The sequence below is a fragment of the Lagopus muta genome, chromosome 1, assembly GCF_023343835.1.
Source record: "Lagopus muta isolate bLagMut1 chromosome 1, bLagMut1 primary, whole genome shotgun sequence".
NCBI lineage: Eukaryota > Metazoa > Chordata > Aves > Galliformes > Phasianidae > Lagopus > Lagopus muta.
In genome coordinates this window covers 187,723,351-187,738,279 of record NC_064433.1, presented here as the reverse complement: position 1 = coordinate 187,738,279, position 14,929 = coordinate 187,723,351, and the positions used below count along the sequence as shown (strand labels likewise).

The following is a 14,929-nucleotide window of genomic DNA, read 5'->3' as shown; positions in this document are numbered from 1 at the left end:
TGTAAAAAACTGTGCTACGAAGAAAAAGGGCGTGAAAGCCAGCACCATCCCTACCTGCCAGCGCCTGGTGCCTTTGGCGCTGGTGAATTCGCACCTAATCTGTTCAGATCACTTGTCCTGTTTTTTTTTGTGCTGTTTTAGAGCTGGCAATCATATGGCTAAGAAGTATTCATGGCTAGTAGAGGGCAGGCATTGGGGAAATATGGCCAAAGGCAGGGAGGTAAGCAGAGTTACCTCTTCTGGCAGTAAAGAGTCTTTAGATGAGCATATCGTAATCTTGAAAATGCACACTGCAATCCTCCGCCTGGCTTTCTGCTGCCAATTAGGACAGCCTGCTGCTTCATCCGTAATCTGGCATCTGGCAGAGGGTGAGTCAAAACCCCTTTTGAAGAAAAATGCTGCTAATACAGAAACAAATAGAGTGAGAAGAAAAGAAAAAAAAAATAGTTCAGCCAACATTCAACACCACAGTAACTTATGCTGTGTTCAACATTGTTCCCTGTAAGTGATCCTATCACAGAGGCAGCCAGCTAGATGATGTCTGCCCTCATCTGAAATTCCAATTTCTGGTGACTGAATCTGAGTACTGTTTGTACTTGTGGGTGCACTGAAAATGTGTGGAAACTTCTTGTGTGAACAGGAAGTCAGTGTGAATATGCAGCTTCAGAGTAGGCATATGCAAACCTGGCATGGAAATGAGAGAGAAGACATTTTAAAAAAATAAAATCGTAAGCAGTTAATCCTGTTCCCAAATGGCAGATTTCAAATCTCTCTGTTTTATGTCACTAATTTTCATCTTTTTAAAAGCATAATTTGAATGTTCTTCACATGAAATGTTTGGACTTGGTGTAGTGTGGCTTTTTGTATAAGAACTGATGTGCTTGCTGTAACTCTTAGAGTGTCAGTAGATGATAAAAAACAAAATCATTTTATCTCTCTTTTTGGAATTTAAGTTGGTAAAATTGTGGCACTGTGATTTAATATGGTTTTTACCAAACTTGAATTCTCAATAATGCTTTAAATATCAGCTTGTTCTGTGAAATTAGAAATACTACCTTTTCTTCTCAAGTTAAATTTTTAGGTATTCCTAGAGAATTCCCATGGTGCAATTAGGCCATTTCTTCTTGTCTGTGCTTTCTGGGAAATATTTCTCAAATTAATTTGAAAAGATGTAAAAAAGTGTGGAATAAACATGATTTATAATGAGGCTTTCGGTGTATTTTCCTAGCTTCCTGTTTCTTTTCTTTTTGATTACATCTGGAGAGAATATGTCTTGAGGGATAATTATATGCAGGCAAAAACTCCATAATGCAAAAAAACTCTTAACTGCAAAACTGAATGGAAAAAAAGGAATTGTTTCCATTTGCATGTAAAACAATTTTTATAAATTTTCTACAAACAAATGCAATTTAACAAGATAGATTTTGAAGGCTCTGTTAAAGATTACAGAAGGATTAGCTTTACTGTTATGATACTTCAACGTTTTACCTTCTGTATCTACTGTTTGATTGTTTTTAAACCTGCTCTCACTGCCTTGCAGGTACATTAACATTTGCATTATAATCTCTCTTCCCCATCATCTCCTCTCCTGCAAGCAATGTAAACAACCTTTTCTTGAGCCAGGGATTGTAATTCTGTGTTCTGACAACAGATTCCATTTAATGCTCTTTTAATTCGTTGTTTTCTACTGTAATGTTTGGTATTTCCACCCAAAAGAATGGAAAAAACAAAACAAAACAACAACAACAGTTGGAAGAAGGTTGTAGTTGTATAAAATTGCTTCTGAATGGATGTAGAGGCCAAAGCAAAATCCAGAAAAAAATCCCTGAAATATCCAGAAGACATTTTAGCATATTCTAAACTGTACTGCATAACTGACTCCAGTCTAAGAGGACTTGGATGAACCCTTTGGGTCCAAAGAAACGATACAGAAGCAGAGTGAGCTCCGAGCAGTGTTAGGCTGGGAACCTTCTGTCGGTCTGGAACAGCTGTAAAGAACTGGAGGCATCAGTGTGCCAGCCCAATTTTAAAATTATATATGGTCCCCGATGGCACAGATAGCAGTAAGTAAAATTTGAAATAGAGACTGCAAGCTTGTTTAGGTAGTTACAATCAAAGGTATGAAAACCAGCCTGCCACTTGGGTCAGCAACCAAGCTGCTGCCACGGTCTCCATTCAGTTTTCCCTAGGTTCCATTTTTCTGAGTTTTTTGTCCTTTGGAGAGCAATTTGGCACAGTATGTATGTATGTATGCATCTATTTATCGAAGAGATTTTAATCTCTGTAGGATCATTCTTTAACCTCAGCAAGTTTGCTGACGACACTAAGCTGAGAAGGGAGGGAGAGCATCCAGAGGGACCTGGACATGCTTGAAAAGCAGACAAGCAGTAATTAGATTTAACAGGGCCAAGGTACTGCAGTTGGGTTGAGGCAATTCCAGGTACGGGTACAGACTGGCAGAAGGACTCATTTAGAGTTCTCTGCAGAAAACTTGGAGGTGCTTCAGGGGGTCACTGCTCCTCCCAGCCAGGCCCACAGGGTGTTGCAGGGGCAGGCAGCTGCCCCCTCCACAATATCCGGGAGGAGGTTTGGGATGAGCCTTCCTCCCTCCCCACGGTTGGGTTAGGAAGCTCCTGGAAGTCTGTAGAAGCACAGAATCACAGCATAGTTTTTTTGGGAGCGTTCTGGAAGGCCATATAACTATGGAATCTCAGCACAGTTGGGTTGGGAGGGTCTTGGAAAAGGCTGAGTCAGAAACACAAGGCAAGTATTTCTCTTAGTCTAACCCATTACTATGAAAATGAGGAGAAAAAAATTGGGGGAGTTGAATTCAAAATAAACCAACCAGCCAAACCACTCTTTCAGTTCAATGGAATGTAGCTAGCTTCACTGGAGTTTGTGAGGTTAAATTGTCATGAAACTTTGTCATATGAGGAGGGGTAGTTATGCACAGGGAATAAAAGCCCAAAATGTCAGTTTGGGCCCTGGACAGCCTGGTCCAGTACTGGATCTAGCAACTGGCAGCTCTGCCTGTGGCAGACGGGTTAGAGCTTCGTGATCCTTGGGGTCCCGTCCAATCCAAGTCGTTCTATGGTTCTATGGTCCTGATGGACAAAAAGCTGGATGTGAGCCAGCAGTGTGCTCTTGCAGAGCATTATGTCAGCTGCATCCTGGGCTGCATCAACAGAGGGATAGAGCATCTCACCTACAAAGAAAGATTGAGGTTGTGGGGCTCGTTTCTTGGAGGAGAAAAGGTTCCGGGGAGACCTCACTGAGGCTTACTTAAAGGGAACTTATAAGCAGGGGGGAGACCGACTTTTTACACAGGAAGATACTCATAGAACAAAGGGGAATGGCTTTAAACTAAAAGAGAGGAGATTTAGTTTAGGAAATTGTTTACTCAGAAGATGGTGAGGCCCTGGCACTGCTGCCAAGAGAGCTGTGGTGCTCTGTCCTTGGAGGTGCACAAGGCCAGCTTGGATGGGCCCTGGGCAACCTGAGCTAGTGGGGGGCAACCAGCCCCTGGCAGGGAGTCAGAACTGAATGACTTTAAGGTCTCCACAGCCTAAGCCATTCAGTGATTCTACTGTTTTCTTTCCTGCTTTTCATCAAGAATGCAGTGAGAGCAGACTTCTGCAGATCTATTTGTAGGGCTGTGCAGCCAGCTTGTGTTACTGTAATGTTTTAGATTTATATTAAATGTTTATTAAATTAAGAATAGTTAAAATGAGGATTAACAACTTTTTGTTAAGATTTATTTAAACATTTTAATTTGCAGTGTTTAAAATTTCTGCAGATAAGTAGGTTAAGAGGCAAAATGTTACTGTTTACTTTCTACTAAAATCTCTGACAAAAATTAGAATCATAGAATCATTAAGGTTGGAAAAGATCAATGCTATTATCTATTCCAAACAAAAATCTGCACCCATGCAGCAAACCCCAAAACCCTCTCTGCTGAGGTGACAGAAGAGTTCCTTCCTTTGGAGACAGGCATCAGTGTTTCTATGCAAACAGTATGACATGCATGAAAGGGATTTTCTTTTCCTGCCGTATAATTACAGCTGCTAAGCAGTGTTCAGTCATAGTCACAAAAGTGCTGGCTGCTAAGTGCTAAGTGGAAGCTTTTTGTATGCTTTCCACTCACATCCTCAGTCCAGGCTGTACTGATATCTGATATCTCTGCTGGTCCAGAAGTGTGGAAAGGTGATGCACTGACAGCCAGAATGTCAGGATTGATAGACATAATCACAATGAAAGTGTCTGTGGTCTGGAAGAACAAAGGAGCTGCATAACAGCTGCTGGATAAGTACGTGAAAGCACAATAATATAATGATACACAGAGCATAAAGGGGACAATAATTTTCTGCATGCATTAAGTGGTTTCAAAGAATATCCTTACTTGGTGGCACTGTACATCATCTTTATTCTATCTGACATGATCTGGGAAATACCTGAAAATACAACATATTTCTGCAAAGTAATGTCAAAAACAATAAGGAAGGTACTTGAAATTTTTAACCTGAGGCCATTAGAGGGAAAGACCAGCTAATGATCAGCTTTGTAGGGCGCTGGACCTCCTTTGCAGTTGAGATTATTACCAAATTGCTCATTACAAAGAGTACTCTAAAGCAATTTGGGAACAGGTCGGAAAAAAGGAACTAATGATGGCAATGAAAGTTGTCAGCTTTCAAGCATGTTATGAATATTAGTTAAAGTTTGATGAATCATACAGTACTTTAGACTGATTTTTTTATCCACAGAACAAAATGTAGTCAAATTTTATTCCTCTAACTCCTGATATGAGCTGTGACATGAGTCAGGAATAGCAATTGTTATAATTCATTCAAATGAATTGATATTTGAACCTACCCTTATAATACAGAGGAGAGAGAAAAAGTGACATATTCTGTGTCTGGGATGAGTGGTTTCTCAGGAATTGATCCATGAGATGAAAATTAAAAACAGAAAGAAATAAAACTTTGTAGAGGAAAATCAGTTCCTCCTTGTATCGTTCAATTATTGTGAAACATTTTAATTTTCATCGTGTAATATATTAAAATTTTGCTTATAGTGAATAATAAAGGAATTTTCTATCAATAATGAACATTATTCATAAGTCATATTAAGCATATTAAAGCACATTAAAATCCCACAATTATGAGGTGTTATATCCCTCCTCTAGAAAGACCAGAATTGCCAACTACAGGTTTGGGCAGAAGAGGAAAGGGAGATATTCCCTGCTGCTCCTCTGTTTATAGTTAACCTTGTTTCAGTTTGTTTATTTATAGGGCACTAGATAGAACTGTGGTAACTGTCAAAACAAGTCAATCAGTTGTTATATGTCAATATATTTTATCTTATCCATGTTCTTTTCCTCCCTGTAAGCAAAATAAGATTAATTAGAGATCTGGGTTGGACTTCCTTGCTCCAAGTTTGATAAATTCATGAGAAGGTTCATCCTTTTTCAGAGGAAGAGACAACTAAACATCATTCAATTTGACTCTGGAAACTTGTATTTGCATCCTGACGAACCTGAAGATGAGTGTGCTGAGGTGATCTGCCTCGCCCTGGTGTGACAGAGGACATGGAATGCAGAACCCTTACACCACCTCTTAGCATTTTCTTGATTGATGACCATGAAGTAATTTTTGGGCAGATGTTTTGTATTGTCTAGGAGTCTACCAGTGTTATGGAGTGTTCACAGTACTGTTTTATTTGGGCTCCCTAGGACATAGGAAAATAACTGCTCACTGCGTATTCTAATTCATTTAGCAAATACATGTCTTCAGTGGTATTACCAGCTTTCCCAAGGATACAGCCACATCCTGTAACCATGTTTCCAACATCCTGCTGTTACAGCACAGGGTCTTCTGCCTGCAGTACAACTGTGCTGCTTGCTTAGCAGCGAAACCTTCTAGGCTTGACAAAAAAACAACTCATTTTCAGTTTTATTGCTAGGAATGCTCTCATTTCTTCTTGTGCTTCCATGAACATTCTATTAAATTCTAACCTATTATTTCTGTTACAAGTCTTGTGCATTGTGTGACTTCACAAGGGTGTACACTGTTGAGGAAATTTGTCGGTTGGTGGTAAGAGATGCTGGAGTAAAATCAGGAATCAAACAGTTAGGAATTACCCATATTATACTTCTAGAGTACACTGTTTTGATGTGGTTCTCAGTTACATTTTAAGTTTATGACTTAAATTTGACTTCCTATGGCTGCTCTATTATTTGGAGCTTCTCAGCTAGAACTGGGGGACTCATGTTCATTGCATTTGGGTTACTAATGAGGCTTTCATTTAACTTCACATCTTTCTCTCATTTTATATAGCTACACTTTGTCTTTTAAACTCCCTTTCTGATGACTGGAAAGTGATATGTCCTTGTGTCTTACAGAGTGGTTTTATTATCGTATAAAGATTTCATTACTGTATATCCATCCCTGGACTAACTGTAGGAGAAATCTCCATACCTACTTTTTGCAAGAAAAGTAGTTAGAACATAGATTTAGGCTAGACATTAGGAAGAAATTCTTTACTGTGAGGGTGATCAGACACTGGAACAAGCTGCCCAGCGAGGCTGTGGATGCCCCCTCCCTGGAAGCATTAAAGGCCAGGTTGGATGGAGCAGTGAGCAACCTGGTCTAGTGAGGTGTCCCTTCCTATGGCAGGAGGTTGAAACTAGGTGATCTTAAATTCCCTTCCAGCCCCAACCATTTTGTGATTCAATTATTCTATATGTTCTCTATATGTTCTTACTGATTTATTGATGCATTTAGTGATAGAGCAAGTAATACAAAACAGATGTAAATAGTTATTAATTACGTTTTTGTGAAATAGCTACAATTTGTGCTCAGGAGGTCTTTAAATTGTTTTGGCTACAAATGTTTCTTTTTTTTTTATGATGACTTCATTTTTTTTTTAATTAATTTATTTTTTGCTAATAATTGAGGGAAAAAAAAAAAGGATTGCATAAATGTATATAATCATTGTTAACATCAGCACTTTTTCCTGCAATTTTGACAGAATAGCTCTTTCCTTTTCCTCTATCCTCATGATAACAGCAATGCCTCATTCCACTCCTAAGTAATTTAATAACTTCACAGCCAACTCCTACATTTGTGGATCCCAAAGGCAGATGAATTTTACAAATACCTACTCACTAGAAGTGGAAAGAAATAGAGTTTGATTCATATTGTCTGTTTTACGCATCATATATGTGCCTACAGTGGCTTTAACTGAAATGAAGCATGGCATGGATGTACCATTATTAAACCCAATCATCTTTCTCCTCCTGGAGAAATCTCTTATTTTTCTCCATCTAATTGCTGTTATGAGGAAATTGGGTCTTCTGTCCAAATTTAGGTGTAGTTGCAAAGGAGATTGTGCACAAAGTAGGAAGTGAGATAAAGGGCTATTCTCAAAGAGACTCATGATGTCTATTCTGATGGCAGTCTTCCTGACAGCAGGGGTTAATAGGAAAAAGTATCTACAATTAAACATGCAATTTTGTTTTGATTTTTTCTACTCAGCAGTGAAAAGAACTGAGATTGGAGAACAGATCTTGATCCCTGTGTTTCCCTAAGTTCCAGTGATTATCTGCCTTTAAAATAGAGTAATAAATAGAGTAAAAATCTCATATATTAATGTGATGTAGCCAATGAGAAGAGAGATCCACAAACCTTTTGTAGGTCTTAAAACTAAACAGAAACCTTTCATATAATTGGAGGTGAACCTGTATGGTATTGATCTTCCCACCTATCTCTTCCCACACCCAGTCGCCAGCCTTTCAGAACTTGACTGTGATTCATCTTGTCTCTGTCAGTTCTCTGAAGAGATCGGATGAATCATGCTCTAAAAGCCTTTAATGAATTCCCATTGTTTAGAAAGGTAGCACAGATGATTGGCATAAATGATGAGCATAGTTGATTGATATCATTTGGACAGATCATTTGGAAACGTACCCCAAAATTTTATTGCAGTATACTTTCCTAATGTCCTAGCAATTGACAAAAATAATTCCAGTAAAACTAAGTGTTGCCAAGATTCCATTCCCCATTCTTCCTAAGAAACAGTCTTTTAAAGCATGCACATATGATGGACCTAGATTGTTATTAGGTGGGAAAGCCACAGAAACTCTCTTCTTCAGTTCTGTCCAGCCCACCCTCACTTTTCTCCCTACAGTAATTCCTCATGCCTTGTTCTGCTCTTTTATGCTTCTTCATACTCTCAGCCAGTTACGTGGATCCCAAAGGCAGACCCAGCTTACAAACAATATATAGCCCCATGCATTGTAACACAATTATATTTTATGTCCATGAGAGAAGCAGAGTATGGCTTTCATCATTGTAAACTTCACTTTTATAATGGCATAGCATGTTACAATTTATTTTTATTTTTTTGCAGTTTCATATGTCAACTGTGATATAACCCTGCAAACAGCAAACACTGCCTTTCCTTTCAGCGCTGCAGAAAATGGAAGCTTTGGTCTTTACTTCTATTACACTACAACAGGACCAGACTGAGTTAGGAAACCATCTGCATAAAATACATCATAGCTATATAGCCAGAAATGATCTTGCCCTTTACAGTTGTAATAGAGGAGAAGATTGAAGCTAATCTTCCCACAGCTGTGCCTTAGGTGAGCAGTGGAGCTGAAGGAAGTTCTGCAGCTGCAGTCTAGCCCATTCATCTCCTCTTTCAGAGCTTCATTTTACTGGAAATGTGCGTTTTGTTGGGGTTTTTTTTCCAAAATGATGATAATTATGTCACCAAGGAACACTATTTGATCACTGTTCCTAGTCCACAACTAAAGTTTTAAAGGGAATTTTAATTCTTGGTGTTTTCTTAGAATGTCTTTTTGTTTCTTCAAAAGCACTCAACAGGGTAATGAGCAAATTCATCCATGTAGTAGAAACCACAGTCTTTTTATCCTTGTAGCTGTCCCAGAAGTAGAAACAAATAGTAACAGTCATCACCAGCATTAGCTGGAAATTAAATAAAGCTTTATTTTAATTATCTCATATTTCTGAATTAACTTTATGTGTATTGTTAATAGCCATCTTAATTAAGTAAGCGGTATTTCAATTTGAGATATAATTTCAGTGGTTTCTTTTTGTAATTTACTGTTTTGATGGTATCCATTAAGAGTCCATTATGTTATCTGACCTCACATCTCTTTTAAACTAAAAATGGCGATGAAAAAAAATAATATGAGAAAAAAAACATAATGTATCAAAAAGATTTAATTGACTCCAAAAGTCTTATCTCTGTATCTATACAGCTGCTAAAGAAATCTGTGTGTATTAAATAAACCCTCGCTTAAATTTAGGGCACAAGCAGTCAGCTGCTGGATTTGTGATAAAATGCCAAATTCCATGCAGTTCATTTTTTCCTGTTGTATTTTCTCTGCTCAGGCTGAAGCTATTACTACTATGTTTGCTGTAAGATTGACTAAGCACCATGTATTTCATAGATAAAATTAGTAATTATTCTCTATTTAGCTACTATTTTTCTGTGCAGCTAAAAGTGAGATGCCTGGTTGAAGCAATTATCTAAGCAGGTTATTGTGAGTAACAGCTTATTTGTTCAGGTAGAAGTTCCCATTAGATCTATGATCTATAAAAAATAATCTGATGGAGTAGACTTTTTATGGAAATAGAATACAGTGATTTCTGCCTTTTCTCTGATTGAGAGATAAAAATGTTATTATAAGTGAGAGCAGTGATTTGTCTTTTATGTAGTGTGTCAGAAGATGGGAAAAGCATGAAAAGCTCTTACATCTACTGATGTTCTATGTACTTTTTCTGATTCATACCAGCTTGTAGACATTCCTCCAAATTTTGGCTGTTAGAGTCTCCATAACTGGGAATTCCACAGATCACAGAGAGAAAATTATATGTGCACAAATGACTCTCATTTTTTTATATATCCACAACCAAAGATATTTGTGTCCTAGAAAAACATGCAAAGCATAATTAAATTCAAATATGTGCACCATTTATCTTTCATTTTCATTTTCGGTGTGGCACTACAGAAACTTATAATATCTACAGTAAGCCTCTCAGTATTTTTCAGATTCTGTGGACAAGAATACCTTTCATTTTGTTGTGATAAGTTGCAATGTCTTTTTTACTTACATTTATCAAAATAACATCCAAGCTTGAGGTTTTACTGGCCCCTACTGAGCACAAGATATTGGGATAGAATCATTATTAGTTTGATTCTTTTCATATCTGCCATCCTATAATTGTACATTAAAAATAATTTCAGTAATTCATTTGCATCCCTTACCTTCCAGGAAAAGTGAAGATGTACTGATCCATCAAATAACCATTGTTTTATTTGTGTTTCTGTAAAAAAAATATTTCAAATGTACAGTAGATTAAATGTGCTACCCTAGAACTCTCTCTTTAGTGTTATTTCTTGCACTGCTAATGCATATTTTCCCCTTTCTTCTCTAGGTCTGGGTTTCAGTATTGCAGGAGGAGTGGGAAACCAACACATTCCTGGGGACAATAGCATTTATGTCACCAAGATTATTGAAGGAGGAGCTGCACAAAAAGATGGGAGGTTACAGGTTGGAGATAGACTTCTTATGGTAAGTGTGACAAATTTAAATTGCATTTTATATGGATGAAAGTTGTTTCATACAGGTTCTTTTATTTACTATACGTGGTACTGGAGGTAACCATTACAGCTTCTCTAATTGTTGTATTTCTGTTATCTTCATTTTTTCCCATTCTTTATATGTATTTCTGAGACAACAGTTAAAAAAACCCACAACATTATACTGGAAAACCAACATTTTGTGAAGAAAAGGCAATAGATTTTATTACTGTGTCATTTAACTAAGAGGAGAATAAATGCATCATACACATCAGCAGCTAGTCAAAATTCACCACAGAGCTGCTACAGTAAGGGCTTCATTACAACACAACTCATTCTACTGATCATTGTAAGAAAGTAGAAAGATGCAACAAAACTCTCTTTTATACCCACCATCAGATGACTGCTACCTGTACTTCAGTGTATGTATGAATGCTTCATATAGATGCTCCATGTAGGTGTTATAAAAGATACACTTTTCTTGAAGTGTTCTTCTCTCTCTGATGGATCTCGCTTGCGGAAATTGTTCCTAATATTTGAAGTACTTACACTGTTCTCTCTTGGTATTTCGCACTCTCGGAGTTTGTTTAATACTCTTTAAGGGAGAAACACTCTGGTGAATCAGCAGAAGTTGATCTATGTCAGGTTGTATTCATGTCAACGCATTTGCAAATATTTCAGCAGGTACAGAAATAGGTTTTAAATCATTGCGATGAAAAAAAAAGTACACTGCAGTAGCTCCGTTTTATGACACAATGTCTAAGCAGTGAAAAATTGCTGTGACCTTTTTTCTGCCCATAAAACTATGTCTATGTTCTTTTCTATAAGAAAACTGCATTTTTTTATTGGCTAGGGACACTGTGTTCCAGTCAAATGTGAAGATGACCATTCATTATCTGTGTATTAAACAGAACATAAAAGGCACTTACTCAGTGGCTGGATTGGTGACTTTAACCTTTTTTAATTAACCCACACTGGCAGATAAAACAACTAAAAGATCAAATGCTGTTATCAAACTCAAAGCAAAATGAAACTAGAATTTAACATTTTTTTTATATTTCTTCTTTGCAAGTTCTCAGCACACTGAATTTCAAGTCCCTGCACTTTAGTGATGTTTTGGCTTCTTTTTCTATAGAAATGTGTATTTGTATTTGACAAAGTTACATCGTATTTTGTTATTTTCCACTTTGTAGAAAATCTACTTGCCTTCTGCTGTTGCTTTTTTTTTTTCTGCAATGAGAATTTTTTTCTCAATTTTTATGTTATTTGCAAATTGGTGTTACCTTATTATAATTTTCTTCCCACTTACCTAAAGAAATAAATAATATCTACACAACATCTACACAACACAGACACAAAAACCTCTTCATTCTCTCTCTCAGCATCACTTAATTAGCTGGAATTTCAGTAGAAAAATAGTAATACATCACATTAGAAAAAAGTTATACATCACTACGTAGAATTTCATTCTTTCTCCTGCATCTGACCTCTGAAAATGACCAGAAGTCATTGTCACTATGTTTGATGTCACATCTTCATGCCACTTTTCTTTTGGTGACCAGTTCACTACTTACAATTATCTCCTTTTATCATTTCTGTGTGAAATGAGGGAACAAAAAAAAATCATAATATTGCTCTCCACTACCCATATACTTCCAGACCAAGCTTTTCATTGTTGCTTAAGAAATTCCAAACAGCAATTTGTTCTTTGTATAATTTAACCCTTACATTTTCATGGAGATGAAGAGCTGATTCTCTCCAACAAGACACCTTAATTTCTTTATAGCTTGAGGTTTTTCTGATTTTCCTGAATACTTTCAATATTTTCTCTCTTCTGCCTTGGGTAGCATCTGTCAGTTCATGCCGTTTACTTCATGTACCTTTGTGAAAAGAAAGAATTCATTGCTTTCTTTCATCAGTCTTACTGCTTTGATCAATGCAATATTGCTATTATCACCTGTATGGTCTGTGGCTGCTTCGTTGATTCCTTGTTTATTATATACTTCAACATTTTATTGTTGGTTGTTTTGTTTTTTTTTTTCTCACCAGTGCATGCTTCCTCAATCTTTGTTTTTTCCATCATTTCTCTGTAAAATCTGCTATAGTGTGTTAGTCTTACAGAATTGCCAGCAGCTGCTGGAATGGTTGTTTCTTTTTTGTATCTGTGTTCTGATAAGTCTGAGTAAAATGCTTTCAGATTCCAAAGAACACGCAAATAAAATTCATTAAAATTTAACATGTAATAAAAGAGATGCTGCAAAATCAAAGCTAATATTGAAATGTAAAACAATGAGATGCCACCTGAGCATTTCACAGTTTGATATCCCTACAGTTATTAAACGCAGATTGCGAATAGTGTGTTAAGCATTCACAAAATGTATTATGTAAATATTGAGCATTGTAATTATTTTGAAATCTATACAAGGGCATATCTGTGCAGTTACATTTCTGTGGCACTTCTGTCCTATTATTCCAAGCACTTCCGCATAGAAATTCTCCAGTGTGGGATAATTCTGAGGTAACCAGTAGGAAAATTATTGGAAGATGCTTAAGAGTAATCCAGCCAAAAACTGAACTCAGTGGATTTGATAGGTATATGTAAAATGAACAGACCAGAGCTCTGCTCTGGAGACTTACATCTAGTAGGAAACTTCTAACTATTGTAGACTGGTAGTCATATCTATAGTAATGCCTGCAGTAAGAATATGGCTGTGCTGGGTGTCTCCACAAGGCTGCGTTCTCTTGGCACTGGACAGAAGCAACGTGGAATCATGTATCATCATAGTCTAGCACAATTTAGGTTAAAAGAAGCTCTCTAGTACAACCTCCAACACAAGCAGATTCAGCTCTACAATCATGCAAGGTTGGTAAGAATTGAGTCTTGAAAACATCCGAAGATAGATTTTGCACAGCCTCTCTGGGCAACTTGTTCCCTCTAACTGCTTGTTTATACATAGGCTGGTTGTCTTCCCTGTTACCACATGCCACTCTGAGAAGCTTAGCTCCATCTTGATGACTGTAAGCACTGGAGGTTGCTGCTAGTTATCCCCAGAGCTGTAATTACTTTCTTTTATCTGATGTTATCATCTCACCTTGGAATTGCTTGCCTGCGGAATGGATAAATGAGAAGTCACTATAAAACTGTTTATTACTAATACAAAACACTGATAGTTAGAAGCAAGGTATTTTTCAGGGAAAACTCTAAAACAACAGAATTTATGCTACTGCTGTCTTGTATTCTGTTAACTCTTCAAATCTACTGCTCCCCAAAGCCTGGACTGTTTGGGCCATATCTGCTAGCCTGTTGCCTTTTAGCATGTGCAGTCAAAGAAATCAGACATTCTAGGGATGTGTACATTTATAAGAAATGATGTTACTCACACACCGCGAGATTTAATTTGATTCTGTTTTCTTCCTAAAACCATAAAGAAAAAAAAAGGAGCTGCTTTCTTTTTCCAGATGTTCATGTTTGCTTCCAAGCCCATTCTGTGCTGAAAAAATACCATTGGGTGGTTTCTCAAGGCTGTGGTGGGTTGCTATTTACAGCTGTCAAACTGTGCCTTGCAAGATTCCATACCAGTTTCTGTCAGATCACACATAGCTGCAGAATCATTTGTGTTAAAGTAGTCAGAGTATATCATTTAAATTTTAGGTGCATCTACATTAGCATTTCTTTCAGAACAGATTTTTTACGTGGTTTTCACTGTCTTGTGGGGGTGATCTTTGAGGAGACAAATGTGATTTTTTTTAAAAGAGACTACACCAGAGGATGTAAAAATCCAGTAAAAGCATTCCCAATTAGCACTGCTTTACAGCTGCTGCTAACAGGCATTCAGTCTGTAGAGCCCAGCTACATATAACCCAAAGTAAATCCTTAAAACACATGCAGAGTAGATGCCACTTTATCCACACCCTCTGTTATTGCAGATCAGTCCTGGTGCTCACATTTTTCATTCAGGAAGACTGATAAAGTACAGACGTTACCAGTTACCCAGTTAAAACTAAGGTAGAGCAGTGTGAAAAGACAGTACCTGATCTGTTGGTTGTAATTGCTGGCTAGGAGAAAGAAAGCACATCAGAATAAATGTAATTGTGTGAGATGGAGAATGATTAGTACTGAACCAGCTCAGAGGATTCAGTGGCTGTATCCATTCTGATGCAACAGTGGGCTCTGAACTAACTTTACACTGATGTTGATATTAGACTTACAATACTTTATCTAGCATTCAAAGATAGATTTGCTATAATCGGTTTTAGGATGGAACCATAGCTATAAGCTCCCGAGTTAATTCCTCCCCAGAATACTCACTGTGTGATCATT

At 37.3% G+C, this 14,929-nt stretch overlaps 1 protein-coding gene across 27 annotated transcripts in view; it reads left to right on the top strand.

The window, feature by feature from the left end:
* DLG2 (discs large MAGUK scaffold protein 2) overlaps positions 1–14,929 on the top strand; it is a 994,028-nt gene that overhangs the window by 690,638 nt on the left and 288,461 nt on the right. For all 27 annotated transcript variants that reach the window (XM_048939920.1, XM_048939896.1, XM_048940083.1 and 24 more), the window contains one exon: positions 10,464–10,600. In XM_048939920.1, coding sequence (XP_048795877.1) covers positions 10,464–10,600 — 137 coding nt within the window. The remainder of the gene's footprint in view (positions 1–10,463; positions 10,601–14,929) is intronic.